The sequence below is a fragment of the Balaenoptera acutorostrata genome, chromosome 10 (assembly GCF_949987535.1).
Source record: "Balaenoptera acutorostrata chromosome 10, mBalAcu1.1, whole genome shotgun sequence".
Taxonomy (NCBI): Eukaryota; Metazoa; Chordata; class Mammalia; order Artiodactyla; family Balaenopteridae; genus Balaenoptera; species Balaenoptera acutorostrata.
The window spans coordinates 8,552,934-8,573,845 of record NC_080073.1 but is presented as its reverse complement, the minus strand read 5'-3'; the positions used below and the strand labels follow the sequence as shown (position 1 = coordinate 8,573,845).

The 20,912-nt window shown below is 45.4% G+C and overlaps 1 protein-coding gene across 1 annotated transcript in view; it reads left to right on the top strand.

Moving 5' to 3' along the window:
* The first annotated feature begins 1,503 nt into the window (after positions 1 to 1,503).
* Positions 1,504 to 20,912, top strand: part of LMCD1 (LIM and cysteine rich domains 1) — a 58,339-nt gene continuing 38,930 nt past the window's right edge. The window contains exon 1 of the mRNA XM_007192491.3: positions 1,504 to 1,671. Coding sequence (XP_007192553.1) covers positions 1,630 to 1,671 — 42 coding nt within the window. The 5' untranslated portion in view covers positions 1,504 to 1,629. The remainder of the gene's footprint in view (positions 1,672 to 20,912) is intronic.

The following is a 20,912-nucleotide window of genomic DNA, read 5'->3' as shown; positions in this document are numbered from 1 at the left end:
TTGGAAAAAAGGAGTCACAGATAGAAAGCCCTTTCCAGGAATGTGAAAAAAGAACCACAGCTTGGGATCATGGGTCAAGATTCGGGATCGCTGAGGATGATGACGTGTTAAGAACCAAACTGGAGGAGGCTTTAAGAAGGAAAGCGTCTCCAATAAGAGAAAAAGCCCTAGAATGTGACCTGCAGCTTCCCTGTCCCCTCAAATCAGTCCCACACGATGTGCTTTGAAACCACCCTGCATTCTCCTTGCAACCGGGTTTTACTTTAGCCCACTTGAGCCCTGGTTTCCGGCAGGGGGGGCACTGCCAATGTGGGTTACAGGATGAAAACCTCATGACAGAGTACTCTCCTGTCTGGGAAAAAGGTGAAAAAGGGCTGTGTTTAATCCTCTGTCTAGGCTGGGAAAATGGCTCTGGGAACCCAGGTCTGTGGAACTGGCTTAATAGCTGTGGATTTATAAGCAGACAGCATGACACAGTGAGACCTGGCCGATTTTGTCTTCTAGGACTTGTGATGTTAGATGTTGCAAGAGACTTCCTCCCAAGGATGTGAGAAATCCACAGATGGAATCTTGCTTGTCCAGACCTGCATGACTCAATTAATCTAAAAAAATATGAATTTCCTAGTTTATGTCTTGTTATCCTGTGTCCCTTCTCCCCAGATGAGCTCTCACACTCCCTCTCTCAGGTTAAAGCCTTGCTGAAGAGTTCACCTTTGGCCCAGTGACCCTCTCTGATCCTATTCCCTCATCTGTTAAATGGGAGTGACAATCATCATCATTATCATGGTAGCAAGAGCAATACCTGAGATAATTATTAGATAACAATGAGAAAATATGACTACAGGAGTGAAGATGTACATGCTGCCACTTATAAAATCAGGACAGTGTTCTCGTTCTCCCTGAATGGGGAGGACTGACACAAAAGCAAGTTATAAAAGGCAGATTAATACTTTACAAACATTAAGCTTAAAACACAAATCACAACTCACTGCAATCTCACCTCCTCTTCGATGATTGGAAAACTTGCCCAGGTTTGGGAAAAGCTAGCCAGCTTAGTCAAAGCTGCTGCATACCACCTGCCCACCCCTCTACGACAAGGCAGAAAGGGTGGGCAGGGGAACACAGCTCAGCTTTTATTTTTGGACCCAGCTCACTAAAAATACCCGAGCCTTCCTGTTTGATCACTCTCCCTTTTGACCTGAATGGATCGCGGGGCCCGGCGGCCCGCCCCACCCTCTGCCCATTGTCCTTTAAAGGAGAAGGGCGTGGGGACGGATTCCTGCCGCTCAGGGACAGATGTGCGCCGCCCGGGCAGGCAGGGGCCGCGGCCGCACTGACGTAAGGGCAGCGCTCACTCTGCTGCAGCCTCCCGGCCGGGCCCAGACCAACCGAAGGGAGGAGGGAGCCGCGCGCTGGGATTGGCTGGCCAAGCGCGAGCGCCCGCGCCGATTGGCTGGCGAGGTTTTAGAGGGAGTCCCGCTCTCCAATTAAAGGGCCCCGCCGCGCCGGGCTGCGAGCAGAGCTCGCCCTGGGCCAGCGATCCTGGCCATTCAGCCACCGCTGTCCCCGCTGCGCGCCCTCGCGCCTCTGCCTGAGAAGCCAGGCGCTGTCTGTCCACCCCAGAAGAGGATGGCAAAGGTGGCCAAGGACCTCAACCCAGGCGTTCAGAAGGTGAGCTGCGATCTGTCTGTACTTACCCAGATACTTTCTTTCCCCGTTTCCCTCTCCTCTGTGTTCCTCCTTACCTAGAAGTAAGGAGAAGGAAATTCATTAAATTCCGAGACTTAACAGAAAATAGAAAAGCTGGGAATACATGTTTGAGCTAACAGGCGCACACCCCAAATTTTACTCTTAAAGGTCGTCGTGTAAAGTTTTTGCCAAGGATCTTAGTTCTCTGATGATGCTAATTAAAATTTAAATAAGGTAAAACTTTTTCTGAAATGGTAATTCTCCGGTCTGTAGCGGGGGAAAAGACCCTATCTTCCCCCTCCTGTGATTGAGGTGAAGGTTTGGGGAGGGGGTTATATTTACTCACAAGGAATCTCCCTTTTTGCTGTCATCCTAGCGTTTTGTGTTTTTCAGACTCTCTCTCTCTCTCTCTCTCTCACACACACACACACACACACAGAGAGAGAGAGAGAGAGAGAGAGAGAGAGAGAGAGAGAGAGAGAGAGAGAGAGAAACCAGTTTCTTTAGTTGGTGATATTGGCAGTGGCAGCAATTCCAGCACACGGGAACTAATTTCTGTCCCCAGGGTCTGCACGTTTCCCTTTCAAGAAGGGCTGGCCAGGAGCCCAGAAGGTCACGGGTGAATTACTGCCTGAGGGGCCTGCAGCTGTGCCCTAGCTCCAACCACCGCCAGTTACGTACCTGCAGGCAGTTGGGAGGGGGCACAGGCTGGAGGCTTAGAGGACCTGTGAGCTGGAAGCAAGCTGAGAGACAGCCTAGACCAGTGGAGAAACTGAGGCCCAGGGTCACAAAGAGTTGCTCCCAGCAGGCAGCAGAGCCTAAGGAAAACCTTAGGCATCGAAACCCCAGCCCTGCCACTTTTTAGCTGCATCACAATGACCGAGTCCCTTTTCTGAGCCTCAGTTCCCTTGTTTCCCATGGGGGGATGATAGGTCCCACCTCCCTCACAGAAGCAGTAACAGCGATGGTACCCTGTAGGGTCATCTCCCAAAGAGAACTTGGTCTTGCAGGGCAAAGTCCTCTTTAGACATCTGCCATTACCGGAGGCGTGGGGGGGTGGGGGGTGGGTGGGTGCAGGGGTAGAATGAGAGGGGAAAAAAAAAAAAAAACTATGTCAGAATCAAAATGCAAGCCAGCCACTTAGAGGTGCAGGATTCACGCATCTGATTTACAGCTACGCCACTGCATGGCTGGCCTGCCCCAGACTCGCATACACAGAGGGCATCAGACCCTTCTGAATGTGTACACCAGGGCAGACTTCATCAGGGCATCTCTCTGGAATGTACCTGCCCCCACTGCATTTGCCAGACTATCTGCAGAATCCAGTCATCTCTCCTCCTTTGGAATTCTCACAGCATGTTAGACCTTGGTAAGATATCCGGTAATTTCTACCCACTAGTGAGTCAGGCACACACTGCTCTCACTTCTCTACCCACCTTTCTAAACTCCTTGAGGACAAACCTTTCTCGCTCATCTCTGTCCTGACGCAGCATGCCATGCACAGCAGGACTCAGTCAACTACAAGTGAACGGGCTAAGACCATGGTGTTCTCGGACAGTACAATTTGTGCGTTATTGTTTTCTAACTTGTGGCGGCAACCGGGATATCTGTGTGTCTGAACTGCCTCCCCAAATTCAGCCGAGGTACAAGAGTTCAGAGCTAAAGGGGCAGCGTCTCACTGTCCACTGGAAGATCAGATGGTTCGGGGTGGTTTTACTACAAGCTAGTGGACGGCTAACGGGTGAAGGGAAACAGGATACACGGAACACCCCTCCTCAGCACCGGCCCCGGCCACCACTCGGAGGAAGGCTTGCTTTTATTTTCCTTTGCATGGGAGAGTGTGATTATCCGGATTAGAGGTGGAACACAGTCTCCTACCTGTCCCCCTCTAGTGCCAACTTCCTTGGCCTGCAAAGCGTTTATTTTCCATTTAGATCCAATTACAGGCTTAGCGAAAGAATGTGGTGGGTAGAGATGAAAGGGTGGATATTTTTTACCCTTTGGGACTGTGACAGTGGAGGAAGATCACCACTTGGTTGATTAACCCATGTCATCCACTCAGAAAGTCAAGGGAAGGGAAGGGAATGGGGGGAAAGCTCCACTTGCTTTTGTGTAAGCTTGTACTTGCTGAGCTGTACAGCGGTGATTAAACACTGGGTCACATCAACAGCATGCTGCAAAACTTTTATTGCATAATTTACTTTTAAAATCTGCAACAGTGGGGGGTTTTCTAACATTTGGCTTCAGGAGGCATAATCACACTTAGGCATTTTGAAACAATTTCATGGACCCTTAGAGCTTCAAGGGACCTATTTACAAAATGAGAAATGATTTCAAATGGCCTACAAGCTGACTCCACTGCCCTGCCCCCAAAGGGATGGGCGCTGCAGGGAATCCCTAGCAGCTGGAAAGTCAGAAAAAAGTCTTCAAGAGAGAGAACATAAAATCCCAAACCTGGAATAGGCTTTGAGACCATCTATCCAATTCCGGGCAGACAGGGGGACTGGCCGTGGGTCACATCCATAGTTCGTGGCAGGGCGTAGAAATAGTTCCCTATGTCCTCTCATCTGTACTGAGTCGAATGCTCCCATTGGCGGCTCCTGAATCACGATCTGTTTTTCAACTGGGAAAGAGGTTTCCTAGCATGGAGAGTTTCCCTGAGAATCAGGAACTAGCCACCATGCCCTGGTAACAAAAAGCCTGGAAGGCCAAATGCCATTTCTCTTGGTGGAATCAACCACCACTGTGGATGTGTTCTTCTCTTGTTTAGTAAGCGGTTAGTATTCTTGTAACCAGATCTGGGTTCAAATCCCAGCTCCACCACTTACTAGCTGTGTGCTCTTGGGCAAGCTGATAAACTTCTGAGTCTGCGTCCTCATCTGAAAATTGGGAGACACTAAAAGCATCTCCCTCCCAAGGGGTCCGTCCGTGGTCATGAAATGAGCTGATGCATACAAAGGGCTCAGCACATGAGCGCAAATAGTTTTAGCCATTTTTATTGTCAGTGGTGGTTGTGTATTTCAGTGGGTGTGTGATTGCTGAGTCTTCTGGTGAATGAAGGACGTGCTTTTCTTTCTTCAGCTGACTGGCCCATCTGACGAGTAACTAATTTTCATTCGGCTGAGCGAAAGCCAGCTGCTCAGCCTTGATAACCTAGAACGATGCCCGATGACCCTGTCTTCATTCTAGCCCAACAGATACAAAATCTGCTTACACAACAGAGACCTTCAGTCACTGAGCATTTCACTCTGGAGTGCTGGAATGGTAGGCCTGGAAGCAGACACGGAGCTCTTTTCACTTTAGAGATTAGGAAACTGAGACCCAGAGAGGTCAAGCCCCTTCTCTGAGATTGCTAAGAAGGTGGGCCAGGGCCCATTAGGCTCCGTAAGAATACAGGCCCCTTGGCTGCCAAAGAGCCATTTGCAGGAGTTTGGAAAGGACTAGAACAAAAAGATCAAAGGGCATGTTCACTGCTGACTGTGAGTCTGCCAGTAGACCGGCTCCGGAGGGTTCTATTTCTCACCCCTCGGCACCACGTCGGAGGAGCGTGAAAGAATGGTTCGTCCTAGTGCATTGCCAGGTTCAGCTGGGCGTCTCCCTCCACCCTCCTCCACATCACGCCCCTCCTGGCTTTCCTGTCCTCCAGCTCTGCCCTCCCCTCTGTACTCAGCCCTTCCTGCCTTCACCTCCAGTTCCTGCCGCGTGCAAAACTGCTGGCACGCTGCCTGGGCGAGCCGATCCAACATCAACACGGCTCCTCGAGAATTGGCCTTGGCTCCCTCCATCTTAGAAATATATTAAGCTGTCACTTAAAGACTTTAATAGCCAAGCCATTGGATACATGCCCATAGGTGTATAAGCAACTTGGCCCAAAGAGAGCCATATTTAAAAAAAAAAAAAGAAAGAAAGAAAGAGAGAGAGAGAAAGAAAGAAGGAAAGAAAGAAATTATCCAAGTCCTTCTTAAAGATCTCCCCAAACAGATGCTGAAGCCACTGCTTGTAACTTGCAGATGCTTGTCACGTTGTGCAGACACGTCCGAATATATGGGGTTGCGGTTGACAGTTGACTTTCACCAATGCATCCACCCCCTGAGGTGGTGGAAGGCAGGGAAAGGTACCTCGCAGATCATCTCTCGGCTTTATTCTAAGCAATCTCAGCTCCAAGGCCTTCTCCCGGCCCAGGGTTTACCAACAGTTCTACAGGCAGGACAGGGGAAAAATGACTTTGGTATTCCCCTCTGGATCCCGTGGTATCCCCTACGGATCTTCCCGAAGTTTGATCTTCTCTCCACGTTAACTGACTAAAGGTGATGAGGGAGAAAAAGAATGGGCTAGATTCAGCAAAGGCCTGGGGACCAGGAAGGAAGGACAGGTGCACAGACTCACATATGCATCTTCCTTTCCCACCCCTGCTCCTGCTACTTCCGGTGAGGGTAAGTCAGGAGCAGAGAAGTCAGGGAATAGTTCCTCCTGTAACCCACCCACTAGGGTCAACTGGGCTCCACAAGAGGTATTCCATTTGACTTTGGCAAGGAGAATCTTTCCTTCCAACTTGCACATTCAAATTAGTGTCTGTACAATAAAGTGGAAATCTGTCCTGATAAGCACGGACCCTGGGGGTTCTTAGCTCCCCAGTGTTCATCCGACACCATTGAAATATGTATCATAAGAAGAGTTTTCTGGCTGGGGCGGGGGTCGAGTCATTACAGTAACTGCAAGCACTTACCGGTGACTTTGGATAGGTCACTTTTCCTAGGAAGTGGCCGACCTTGAATGAGAACTGGACTCCGTTCCCCCTGCAGTCCACTGACCTTTCCTGTATACCACACTGTCTCCCAAATAACAAATGATTATGGGAAAACAGGACTAAAACTCAGTTCCACTGAAAGCAGAATTGGGGAACAGCTTTTCGGAACCTCCAGAAAGAAGAGACAGCTGCTGCTCTCTAAGTGCCTTTGTCTGGAAATCTCCCCCTCTTCCCTTTCATTGGCTAGTAGGAAGAGGATGTGGCTGGCAGCTGCCGTGACTTCACCAGGTGCAGGGTCACCAGCCACTTGTACAGGAGACCCTCAAGATCAAACCATTTCCTTAACTTCACATGCAACACTGGGGCTATCCTGAACCCATTGTGGGAGCTGAGCACGTATCCGTGGCACAGATCTGCAGATGCTCCAGAAATGCTGTCTAGATAGCTCTTCTAGAAAGAGTGAAACAAGAAGTCAGGTCTCCTATGTGGACCAAGAGTCTTTTAGTGGCGGAAACTTGTATTTGGTATCTAAGCCTAAATATTTGATGTGGAAATCCAGTTGCTCACTGTCTGCTCTTTTATATGAGAAGTGTTTACATGTTTTCTCAGAAAGGATGTGCTGGTCTTACTTTCATCATCCATTTGGACTCTTGTCCCCTAAGGATCTGCAGGAAGACTCATCTGTTCTCTGTTAGGATGGACAAGTTGGGGGAAAGGCACGAGAAAGGAAGGAAAGATGTCTTTTGAGTACACTCAGGATGCTTGATGTTTTCTCACATCCTATCTCTCTTAGCCTTTAGGACTACTGTGCAAAAATATTAATATCCTTTTTACACATGAGTCAATTAACGCTAAGAGTTTAAATGACTTGCCTAAGATCATATGATGACAAGTTAAGAACTCATACCCGGTCTTCTCTGATTCCAAAACTGAAGCTCTTTCCACTGCAGGAAGAAACCAGAAGGCTTTCACCAGAAGCAGAAATCTGGTGGTGAAGGACTAGGATTATTACTACAGGCTTCACACAGAGATCAGGGCCTTCCTACACACTGATAGTGTGATTCAGGAATGGCCCAGCATTTGCCAAAGGTTACCAGGCATCTGTGCCTCTCTGATAGTTCTTGGCCACGACCAGGTGTATACCGTCACCCACACCAAGTCAAAGCTATTTCCCAGGTAGAGAAGAAGGACTTTCTAGATTTCTCCCTTCCTGGGTTTCTAGAAGTCTGATAGAACTGTCTAGAGAGAAGGTTGGTAGAGAGACAATCCAAAGAATCATACAATATTATCCAGAAATTACTGAAGAAGCAATGATACGTGACAAAAAAAAAAAAAAAAAAATCCTAGAGATCCAAGTTCCAGAGCTTCCAGGAAATTCTATCCTGGGGATAAGCTTGGCCTCTGGAATGTGTATCTCTACATGCCTGGTCAGCCTGACTCACGGTCTACCCAATAACACGGGAATCAGGACCAAGCAAAACAGCCCAAGCCCCCACAGGACATGCTTTAAAAGGAAATAAGATTGCCGAGGGAGAAGAAACCAAGGGCTGTATTTGGCAAGTCACTCTTTTGAAGGACAAAGTTAGTGCCACAGTCCAGCCCATGGCGGCTGTTTCAAATCCACATGATATGTGTATGGACTGATTTTTTTTTTCCTCCTCCTATTTTAAAACATGGGGTCCTTAAAATTAATCTTTGGAGAAAATGTGAAGGAATCATTATATAAAAGAGCTGAGACAAATCTAGTGATCTGCTTGGTCAATCCCTTCATGTGGCAGATGGGACATGGGGGGAAAATGTCACATCCAAAATTTACATGTGACATAGCAGAGATGCACTGACTCACAGCATCTTTTAAGAATGAAGGAGAAAAGGGTATCTTCTCTCTTCCGTCACTTCCATGGCCATGGTACCCTGATTTCATGTCACCCTCATACCTTCAAAGCTCAGAAGGTCAGGTGAACATTTTCGCTGTGAACGTAGCTTTGGCCACATGGTTCAGAAGCCATTTTGAGAAGTGGCTAAACATGCAGCCTTTGCAAGTATGGAGATCTAGATGTGACACGTAGTTCTGACATTTTCTAGGTCTGCAACCAAGTTGCTTATCCTCTCTGGACCTCTAGTTCCTCATTTGAGAAAGGGAATTAATAATCGTGCTATATTTAAGGAGTCTAATGAGATAAAGCAGGTAAAGTGCCCGGATGCATAGTACGTTCTGAAAATAATATTGCCTCCTGCTATTATTGGTATGCCCTCTCATCAGCCCAGTGCAGAAATCCCATAGGTAGTTAAGTGCTAGAACGTGGAAGACCAAGTTCAGCTTACTGACGTCACAGGTGGCTTCTAAGGTATCAGACTGCAGGACCTTCTCTTTGTAGCTAAACTTAGACCTGGCCATAAATAGACTCTGGTCACATCATCTGCAAAAATCATGACAATGGCAACAATTTGCCTTGGGTGTGTGGTTGCCACACTTCCAAAAAGCAGCCCTCCCCTTTGCTGAGACCACTCGTTGGTCCCAGCTGGGTGATCTGACCCAGGCACTTACCCTCGCCAAGGCCTCGGATGTCTTGCTTATAAGACAGGGTAATAGTCACCCATTTCTTCGTTTAGCAGATATTTATTTAGTACCTATTATGTGCTGAGCGCTCAGTACAAGGCAATGAATAAGAAAGTTTTGGTTCCTGCCATGTAAACTTGAGTCCAGTGCAATGTGTTCTACATGACAGTAAGAGAAGAACCAAATAATGGCACTGTTCTTTCATTCTGTGTGTTCCTTGACCTCCCCCATCACAAACACACACACACCCCTCTTCCTCCTCTTTTGCTGTCTACCCTCAGATTTCAGCACTGCACACATCTGAGCCACTCCCAACCTCAGTCATCTCTACAGTGTAACAGTGAAATAAGCATGACAATTCTGCCCCCAGCTGTTGCATTTTAAACAGGGCATTGAGTGAAGAGAAGTCTGATGCAAGGGGGCTACTGGCAGCTCTCACGTACCACCGGTAAGCAGCGGCCCCGTCAGCCCCTCGCAACTGGTAGTAGACCAGTTGTCTGTGCTCAGCCCATGTCCTCAGGCAGCTCAACACCCCAGGCTCTGTCCTTCCTGGTGCTGGTGTCAGAGGCACCAAAGGGCAGGAGCATGGGGTGAGAGCTCTGGGCTGACTAATGCCCCATAAGAAACCTGCCTTAAGAAGGTAGCGTCTATTTGGGCTATATGACTAAGAGGCATTTCCACGTACCGATTCACGAGGCTGCCCACCAAGGTGACTGACCTGGCTAATCCTCTGGCTGGAAGAGGTGGAGGGAACGTGCAGCCCAGCCCTGCCCTCATCCTGGAGGAGAGCCACCCACCTGCCAAGGCACACCTGTGCTCCCCACCCCAGCTTTGGCCCTGTGGCCACCAGTGTCCTTGTTAAGGGGGCTGGCTCTGATGGGGGGAGGGGTGAGCATTTGAGGCTTATTTTAGAGGAAGTCTGGGAGGGAGATTTTGTTTTTAATCTTGTTAGTAGATAGAGGAGAGGTTTTTAACCCGGGATCTGTGGATAGAATTGAGGGACGTAAATTAAGAAAACTATTGCATCCTTATATACCCAACCTCTAACTGAAATATAGCATTTCCTTCCATTATAAATGAAGACAAAAGCCCTGGCAGTTTAGCATCCCCTATGCCATTTTTTTTTTTTTTTTTTTTTGTGTATGACATTTAAGTTAGAAAATGATAACTGGAAATAGGCCCCGTTCCCTTCATACCGATGGAAATCTGATGTTTTCATAATCCTATTACAGCCAAGAGAAATGCCGGGCATACCGCTCATGCTTGTCCTTATTCTGAAATAACAGTAATTAAATCCACAGCTGGTCTTGTTAATTAATTTAACAAAGGCCCGTGTGTTACTAAATTACAGATTTGTTTTTATATATTGATATTATTTCAGTAATATTCATTTCCTTTGTAATCCTACATATTTTAATTTGTGCATTTAAAACATGGTTCAGAGAAGGGACACTTCCATATCAGACAGTCAAAAGGGCTCAAATAGATTAAGACTTCTGTCGACATAAAGCTTTAACAGTATTCTACACACACGTGTGCACAAATATACACATGTATGCAGATATAAAAACACACATGCACACACACAACCATAGTGGATTGAGATCCGAGGTCCTTAGAATGGACAAACTGGGTTCAAATCCCAGCTCTGCCACGTGTTTCCTATTTGGAGAAATCACATTACCTCTGAGCCTCAGTTTCTTCATCTATAAAGTGGGCCTAAAAATTGTCGTCACAACAATAATCTATTAAGTTCTTAACACAGTATTTGACAACTAATGAATGTGTGTTACACAAGAATTATCATCACTACTGAAAGAGCCAATAAGAGTGAAATGGTAAAGAGAATGAAAACATTATTTTGATGACACTTATTACCCACCTCTGATTTGGCTGACTTTAAGAATTTATTCTGTGCAAACACGTATTCCATGTAATTATTATAAGCCAGGGACTGAGCTGGGAAATGGAGAAGTAAAAAGGAAAGAAATCCCAGAGGCTGATGGTTTGAGAGACAGAACAGCCAGTTTGGCCAGAAGAGAACCAAAGCAGTGCCAAAGGCCTTGATCAGAGGTACAATCGAGGGAGTGAGGGAGATCAGAAGAGGAAGTACTTAACCTCACCTGGGGAGGTCAGGGAAAGCTTACCGAGGAGATGGCATCTGAGCTGAGTGTTGAAAGACAAGGATGAATGAGTATTAGGATCGGGTCACAGGCCAGTTTTATGCGTTCCAAGTCTGAGACGCATATTCTCCATCTGATCTGACTTCTAATTTGGGGAATATCATCCATCTTGAACTACAGAGAAATACATTCCTACGTATCCATCCATCCATCAGGCATGTCTTGTAAGTTTCTCGTATGAGAACTTGTTCCTCTCACCTCTCAACCAAAACCCTTGGGGGTGATAGGATAGCAGAGCCTGCCAGCTGGCATGCTTAAAACTCCTAAGCTCAGCAAAGGAGTTCCAGCAAGCTCACCCCCAGTCAGTTTGAATTTTTGCAGGAAGATGTAGATTTGTGTTGTGATCAAAGGAAAAAAAAAAAAAGTTAACTGAGGATATGCAACATATATGGAAAGAAAGGAACACACAGAGACACAGACAGACAGACAGACACACACACCCCCTCTGCAAAATTCAGCACACTGTCCTTGTGAGCAGAATGTGAAAACACAATTCAGAGGACCATAGGATGGTGTGTCCACCCCAAGTTTTATTCACCTCCCAATTCTCAAGTCATTTAAATGGTAATTAGAGGAAAAGAAATCCTACAGAGGATTCCTTGATAAACTGTGAGGAGGAAAATCAGCCTTTTGAAATATGGAGACTTGAGTAACGAGATCCAGACTCTTGCATCAAAACAATTCCTTTTGCACCGTTTTTCAGATTTCTGACTTGGTCTGAGACTGTGGGTCTCTTCTTGCCATGTTTTTGAGCAGGTGATGCCTCAAAATGAAAACCATATGGTTTGGATATCAAAATGCCACTGGGATGATTGTTGTCAGTTGATTTTTTCAGTTGCTTGTGGTATGTTACACAGAGAGGGGATAAAAATCCCAGATGATTCCCTGCCAATTATCTGGAAAATAAAATTCTGGGGACCATCCCTGTGTTTGCAAGGATCTGACAAAGAGGTGAGGTTTGATGGAAAAGTTGTGTTTCCTCAAGTCTGTCCTCATTCACAGCCAACAGGCCCAAACAGCCTGTGGAGAAAACACACCTTATACTAAGATTCACGCTAATTAGAATGGCTCTTGTCACCACCCTGTACCTTTCCTTGGACCCAGCCCAGGGCTGAGACCATCACGAGGGAAATCATCATATCCTTATTTGAATAATTATTATACTGTATATTTCAGCAATTAGAATTAATTTTTAAGAGGTAGAACGGGCCTTACAGGTTCCCTGGGTCAACTTCCTTGTTAACAAACAAGGAGAGAGATCCAGCAGGTTAGGTGATGTGCTCAGGGTCACAGAGGTAATTAGTAGAAGAGCTAGGATTAGAATTCAGGGTGTCTTAGCATCTCAGGTTCAGAAAGACTTAAAAACTATTTTGTCCAAGTAGACTATCCAAAACCTTAAATGGGAGATGAACCAGGGGTCCAGATGCTGTAAGAACCACTGACAAGCACTGAAACCTCGTCAAGAGATCTGGTTTTTTGAACCCCTTTAATTATTAGACAGCTCTTTCTTATTTTGAGCTAAAATCTCTCTCTCTGCAACTTCCCGCCACTCCCCATTGGTCCTCTCTGTTTCCTCAGTTCCTTAGTTCAAGGATGCAATGGCCACGTTTTTCTAACATTCTGATTCTGGTTCACCGACCAAGTCCTACACATTGGTCAAGACTGAGGTCAGAGCATCTATTTCCTGGGTTACTTCCTACCTGCTGGGAGGCCTAGAATATGCTTTTAACTGAGTGACATGGCACAAAGGCAGCCCCCATTTTTTGTTTTGGCATCAGTTTTGGGACGTGTGTCACCTCCTCCAGGTAGGTATTTCCATCCTCACCCAATAGGGAAGGCGACTTCTGTGCCACCAAACTATCCTGTTCCTTGGAAGAGAGTTCTTGTTTTTTAAGTGGAAAGACATGTCAAGTGAGAGGAAATAGGAAATTTTAAATCACTAAGGGAAGAACTCCAAACCCATATCATAAACACTCATGAAAAATCAGCACTGTTCCACATGCAAAGTACCTGATTGACCAAAAGTAAGGGGGGGGGGGGCGGGTAATAGGAAATCAGAGGCAGCTATGAAGGTAAAGAAGAAAACCTTGGTAAATAGGGTAATATCTTTCTGAAAAGCTTTTAAAGATGATTTGCAAAGTTGTCATAGCTTTTTACTATATGGAATGCTAGAACAGTAAGAAAGTAGTCTAAGTTTTATATCCTTATGACTCTTGCATCTGGAGGGAATGCTCAGTAAATAAATATGAAAGCTGGTCATCAAAATTAACTCGATTTCATTAAAAGATACCACTAAGAAATCGAAAGACAGCACAGAGAGAGAAAATATTCATAGTACATATATCTGACAAAGGATTGTAACCCAAAATAGATAAATAACCTCTATAAATCAATCATTTTGAAAAAGCAATCCATTTTTTTTAATACGTGAAGACTTCAATAGGCACGTCACACAAAAAAGATGTCTAAATGGCTGATAAGCGTAGGAAAAGGTGCTCAACCTCATTACTCATCAGAGAAATACAAATTAAAGGCACAATGAGATAGCATTATACACCCTACAGAATGATGAAATTAAACACTGACAAGAGCAAGTATTGATAAGGACGTGGAGCAGCTAAACTCACATACATTGCCAGGGAGAAGGTAAAATGACACACCCACTTTGGAAAACTGTTCGGTAACCTCTAATAGGATTGAACATACACCTACCCTGTGACCCAGCAGGGTCTATATCCGTGAGAAAGGAGCACAGATGTCTACCAAAAAACTTGGACAAGAGTAGTTGGAGGAGTTTTATTCATAATAGCCAAACTCTGGAAATAATTCATACCTTCATCAACAGGAGAATGAATAAATAAATTATTTTACATCTATACAACAGAAAACTACTTAGTATTAAAAAAACTACTAATATATGCATCAACACGGGTAATCTTAAATAAGTTGGACAGAAGAAGTCACACTCAAAAGACGACCTACTGTCTAATTCCATTTATGTGAGATTCAAAAACAGGCATAACCCATCTACAGTGACGGAAGTCAGAATAGTGGCTAAGAAGAGGTTGTTATTGACTAGAAAGGGGCATGAGGGAACTTTCTGGAGCACAGGAAGTGTTCATCTGGATGGTGGTCCCAGGGGATATACATATAAAGTAGTCAAGTGAATACTTGGGATTTCTGAATTTTTACTGCATGTAAATTTTACCTTGAAGCACTGTTAGAAAATAATCAAGATGATATTTGACAAATAATTGGAAAGGGTTGCATATTCAAGCAGAAGGATGTGGGGACAGAGAGGTTGAGGGCTGAGTTCTTGCTTCAGCCCCGGGAAGGTACCACTTTAACAGACAGCTTTGTCCCAGGGAGCTGCCACTAGGACACTTTAGAATCTCTCCAGTGACTTTAGTCTGGCATTAAAGTTTCTACGTGATGGGGCCCTGTTCAGCCTTATCCATCACTACAACATTCTGTTTCCCCCAACCTGATCTGTCACTTTTTCCCTGAAAACGCTTGTTCTTCCTCACTTGCACACTAAAAGGCCTTCTTCTCCATGGGCCAAAGTCCCATCCATTCCTCAGTGCCTTCCTCCATGAAGCCTGCAGTGCAGACAAAGTTCTCTCTCCTCTGAACTCCCAGCATGGATTTGCTCTCCTACTGAATGGACGTTTAGTTTCCCAAATGGTCCTGGTACACATGCTATCACTGTCCCACCCGCTTAACTCCTGTCCCGTAACATCTTTTTTGTCCTTACATCCTCCATGAGTAAGCTCCTTGAGGGCAGGGATCATGCCTTAATTCTCCTTTGTGTCACCCCGGAAAGGCTGGCATACAGTAAGGGCTCAGTAATATTATGGACAGAAAAGGAAATGGGACGGAATCAGGATACAGGAGAGAGAAGGAAAGGTATCAAAAGAAGTGAGAGCAAGTTGGTTCTCCTTCTTGACAGAGACAAGGAATCCTGAGAGGATAGAGAGGGAGAGAGAGAAGATGGGGTCGGAGGACACAGACAGACATGGAATAGAGTAGGTGAGACTATTAACCTCTTCCACAGCCCCATACACGTTGCATAATCTAAAACCTTCTGATTCGTGGGCCATGATCAGAACTGGCAAGATGATGGGAACGGGGCCAGATGAGTGGGAGGAAGACTCCTTGGGAGTATTTAGGAAGGATCTTAAGATGAAAAAGAAACGAAAGTGAGGGGGATGGGGAAGGCACCGTTGCAAAGCAGACTCGGAACTTTTGAAGTCTGGTCCCAAGTTTTATTCTCCTCCTTCAAACTCATCTATAAAAGGATGGACTTTAAGATGGCAGATGAGCCAAGCCTTCATTTGTTTCCTTCCTTCAGACAACGAACTCAAACCTTCATCTGAACCTGGAGGCCCCCTGTTTCTGGCTGGAAGTCTCTTGAGAACAAACTCCAGTGATTTCTCTGGTCTGGGGAGGAAGTTGGCTGGGACCTCTAAACAACAGCAGCCGAACCTCAGAAGGGTTGGCCCTCCTGAGAGATAAGATCCAGAGGGACGACTGAAAATTGGCTGAAATTTAGTCCAAACCACTCATAGCTCAGACCGATATCTACTTTAAGTTTCTAGTCCTTAATGAATATTTATACCCAAATAGAGCCAGTGGAAAAGTTCCATCTGTGTGGATTTTAAGAGTTTTGCCTTCCCTCAGCCACGTTAGCAAACTCAGGAAAGTGGCAGAATCACTGCCAAGCACATGCTCTATGAAGTGCAAGAAATTCTGAGAAGGTCCTGGACCCATCATATTTCTTCTCATCCTGAAGGCTCAGAGTTGGCATTCCCTTCTTTAAAAATGCTTAATATTAACACCTCTCGGTACTTTACAATTTTAGCCCAGCCTTTGACACTGTGCTGATCGTGAACACTTTTTTTGAAAGAGTAGATAAGCCTATTCAAAGCTCTGCTGGGTGAAATTGCTTTGTTGGCTGCTATTTTTCCCATCTTTTGAAAATCTGAATGGTCCAGTTAATCACTTTAATTCTCCTCTTTACTCTGCGAGTAGAAAAATGGCCCCAAATTTTCTCCTCACTTTTATTAGTCATTCCATACTCCTCGGAACCAAATCACCAGAAACTTGAACCGGTTCTGCTCTTGGTATGAGGGGCAAAAACAGAAGCCTTGCCCTTGCACTTGGCATATTAACTGCACTTATCAAGCACAGGCTACGTGCCAGGCATTGTGCTACATAGATTTTTCCTAATCTTTACACAAATCCTATTTTACAGATGAGTAAACTAAGGTTCAGAGGGATGAAGTAAATTGCCACAGTGACATAGCTAATGTGATAAACATGAATTAAATGTTCAGCTCCCCCTCTTTCCTCTAAACCATTTCTCATCTATACCGAACATGTTTACAGGGTTCCAGAACAATGGGCCATGAACTTGTTGGTCACAGACGAATTGAGTTGGTACCCAGACATGCATTAACAATGTTGAATCACATTAGTCAGAATTTGTCTCCCTTTTCAGTTCTTTCATCCTTTGGATTATATCCAGGAGGAAGTCTGCACCTGGTGCTAAAATGGCTTTAACACCTGGATCCCTTGCCCAGTGTCACTTTGAACAGATGGAGAGCGGTCCTCAGGTTCAGAGCTTTAAAACGGCAAGAGTATTAGCTAGAATTTAATGTTGTTGTTTCATACTTATTGTATTTTTTATGTCTACCTCCTATTTTTTCAAAACAAACAACTTTTTATTGAAGCATAGTTGATTTGTAATGTATTCGTTTCGGGTGTACGGCAAAGTGATTCAGTTATACACACACACGTGTGTGTATATGTATATTCTTTTTCAAATTCTTTTCTATTATTACAAGATATTGAATATAGTTTTCTGTGCTATACAGTAGGTCCTTGTTGTTTACCTCTTTTATATATAGCAGTATATATCTGTTAATCCCAAACTCCTAATTTATCCCTCCTCCCCACCCTTCCCCTTTGGTAACCATAAATTTGTTTTCTATGCCTGTGGCTTAATTCCTATTTTTATACATTTTAGGGATAAAGGTTTTTTTTTAAGAAATAGGTTTTTTTAAAGTGATCTGTTTGAAGACAAATTGTAAGTAAACAATCACACAGATGGCATACTGAGGATAGGATTTAGGAAGAAGGAACATAGGGCTTCATAAACACCTAATACTTGATAATACCTGATCTCTATAGCACTTTCCAATTTCCAATATCTCTTATATAAATTACCACATTGGATTCTCACAACAACCCCATGACGCTGCTAGGAATTATCCACTTTAAAGATGATGCATTTAAAAAATCGAGGTTCAGAGAGCAGGAACTGCTTGCCATGGTCACACAGGCAGTGAAAAAAGCAGCCAGAGTTCAGGTTCAACTCCAACATGCATGGTGCTCCGCCAGCACTCCGCCAGCGCATCATGTCTAGGGCAGGAGCAGATGAAGGGCTATTCCGAAGCAATGGGCCAAGGCCAGAAATGCCAAGGAAAGTCTGCAGAACTTGATGACTCTCCCGATTGGCCTGAGTTTTCACAAGTTCCCCGTGCTTGTATATATTCTATTTCATGGACAAGCCTGCGTTTGCTCCATTCTGAGTTTCTCTAGAGAAGTCCAACTCTCTCTCCTTCTAGCGAGTCCCCTTCCAGAAGGTTCAGAAACTGATCCTCCCATCAGGGCAACATCTCCTACCTTCTGGGGTCCACTACAGAAGGGGTGACACAAACTAGAAATGGGCCCCTCAAGGAGGAAAAGCCAGCCCCCGCCTGGGAAGAAGAGCATTTCTTCCAGCAGTTGACTAGGGTTCAGACCGCAGGTCCAGGTGACCGGATGAGCAGGGATTCCATAAACGTGGGAGAACCAGTGGGTCTGGGTGGCAAAGGAGGTGAGTTGGCAATTCCATCAGTCTATCCACAGAGAGTTTGCAGGAGCTGAACACACTCCTGGAAATGATGCCAAGAGCCGGAGGGAAGAGTTGAAGCCGTTTGAGCAGATTGATGCATAAGAGAGAAGCATCCTGAGAACCAAGGGGAGACCAGAGCCAGGGCTGGAACCTTGGAGGGGGGAGGGGAGCAAGTGAGGGGAGCAGAGAAGGGCTGTCCAGGCGGGTTGGGTGACCAGGGGAGGCTAGAATTCTGGAAACCAGAGGAAACCAGGGTGGATCTTCTTCCAACTTGTCCTGCAGACAGCTGCCTCAAATGGAAGATCTCTATTATGTGTTAGCTTTTACGGCACCAAGAAGCATTGCTCTAAGGCAGAAGTGAAAGCGTTACCAAGGAAGCTATTGAAACCCATGTTTATTGAGGAGCTACTATGTGCAAGGCACTGCCTTAGGCACCGGTGATAGAGAAATGAACTAGACACACAGGGACCCTGCCTCCAGAGAACTTACGGCCCAGCAGGAAAGAACGACATTAAAGAGTTATATCCGTGATTAAATAATTACAATCGTGATGGGTACCACAAAGAAGTACAAGATACAGGCTTTTCTAAGACCCTGTGATAGGGGTACCTAAAGGACGAACAGGAGTGTGTTAGGTGAAGGGAGAGAGATGAGGAAGATGGTCCAAGCAGAGGGAACTGCATATGGGCTGGCTTAGAGGTATAGAGGAATTTGGCATCTTTTCTAGGGCATATGGTTAAATGAATAATTCTAAATTTACTCCAGAGATAATTTTCTGGAAAGGAACTTGGCTTCAGCATCTCTGATTTTACATATTCATTGTGTTCCATGAGCTTCAAAGGTGGGACCTTGAAAAGTGGCAAAGTGAATGACCATCTGCTAACTTCTGTTTCATAAAAATGAAAAACTTGGCCTAAATCCTCTCTAAGGTGTTTCCCTTTCTAAGCATCAGTGATTTTCTTGTGTCAGGTTTTCGTAAACACTGAATTCAACTCTATAGAGTATGGACAACTAGTGCTTTATGTAGGGGGAAAATCAAGGAAAGGATAAAATATTTGAAAGTGTATTAAATGTTAGTTTTAACAGCAATAAAGAGAGAAGAGAGAAGTCATTTATAAGGATACTTGATTTAAACCAAAAAAATGTCTCATGAAAAACACCGCCCAAAAACACAAGTGCTTTTTTCCTTCAAGGCACCAGTGTTGGCTGAAGGAAACGTGTGTCTCAATGCTTCCCTTGTCCTATACGTTAACCATGAGATTCCCAGCAGGAATCATTTATATAAGCAAAGCCTTCAGACATTTAATAACAGTGCTGTACATTTACACGCCCATTTCCTTTTAAGATATTAAGATTCAGATAGGCAAGATAAAAAATTCTCCAATTTGGTTTGCTAAGTGCCCTGCCCCCGTTTCCAAAATTAACACCAATAACAGTGTGTTATCCTTGGAAAGCTCAGTGATGCTGCAAGTTCAGAATTCAGATGCACACGACCACACCCCCCAAATTACATCCTTATAGGAAGCTGTTCTTAAGACATCAGGCCTCTAAAATCAGGAGAGTCGTAGTAAAACTGGAGAGACAGAATGAGTAAATATTGCCAGCCTCAAGCTTACAGTTTTATACTTGAGGAGGAGTCTATTAAGGGTCCAAACCTAAGAACCCCGCAGCCAGTGAGATTTTCACTTCCGAGGGTAACCTGGGGGCACCAAGCTTGCTCTCATTTGGGAAAGGGGTGGGGGGCGGTAAAGACTCCCTGCAAGGACTTTCTTTTCTTTTATCTCAACTCCCCCGAGCTACTTCGTAAACCTGTAAATAAGATTCCCAGGAGGACTGGATAACTTCTGGCTCTGAGCGAGGCTGGTGGCTTTACTTACATCTCCCCAAAAGCTGGCAGGGCCTTTCTAAGAAAGAAAAAAGACAACTCCAAGGAAAAAAAGATTGTGTCGGAGCCTCTGGAAACACTTAAGTTAGGCAAGAAATGCCAGGTCAGCTCCTGCCCTGTGCAAATCCCTTTCACAGCTGAAGAAACAGTGCGCATGCTCTGGGAAGCTGAGGGTCTCAAAAGGTCCATAAAAAGTCTGGGGCGGGGGGGGTGGGCGGGCGGCACGAGAGGCAGGAGGACCTCTCCTCACATTGACTAAGTAAGCAGCCAGCGACATGTTCAGATAATGGGCGGGCTTTTCTAGAAACGGGCGATTCTCAAAAACGGGAGAGAAGGGTTTTGCCCCCTGGGCTGGTTTGATCTGTCTGTGCTTGATGATGCGCTATGCACGGTACCCCTGGCAGCGTCTGCAGTTGGTTCAAAGGGAGCTAGAGTCAAAGGGAAATAAGAGTTCAGTCCTAAAAATCCTATCACCTGAGTCCAGCAGGGTCCCTCATACAGAAGATTTGTGGACCTGCTTTGGATACAACCACACGTAAACATCAGCTATCAGCAAGAAGCTGGCAGCCCAAGAGGCTGGTTTGCTTTCCGCCCTGCCACTAGAATGTTAAACAAAGGAGTCAGAGTCCTGGGCCGGGGCTGACAACTCCCTAGATTTTCCATAGCTGTCACACAGATCCAGCCCCCAGCCGTCAGTGGCTCAGTTTAGGATATGGGACTTTTTTGCCCCACTCAGGACTGCTCTTTTTTCGAAGTGACCCCAGCCCCATCACCTGTGAAAGGTAATAAAAGATACTCTGCGAATATTTCAAGGCTGCTCCCTTGCAAGGGCTCTGGCGGTGTCAGCTGAGAGAGGAGCCCTCCACTCCAACTGGTTCATAGAATTGCTACAGCTATTCCGTCCAAACAGCCTTCCTGTCAGGCCTTCCCATGAGCTGCCAACCCTTGAA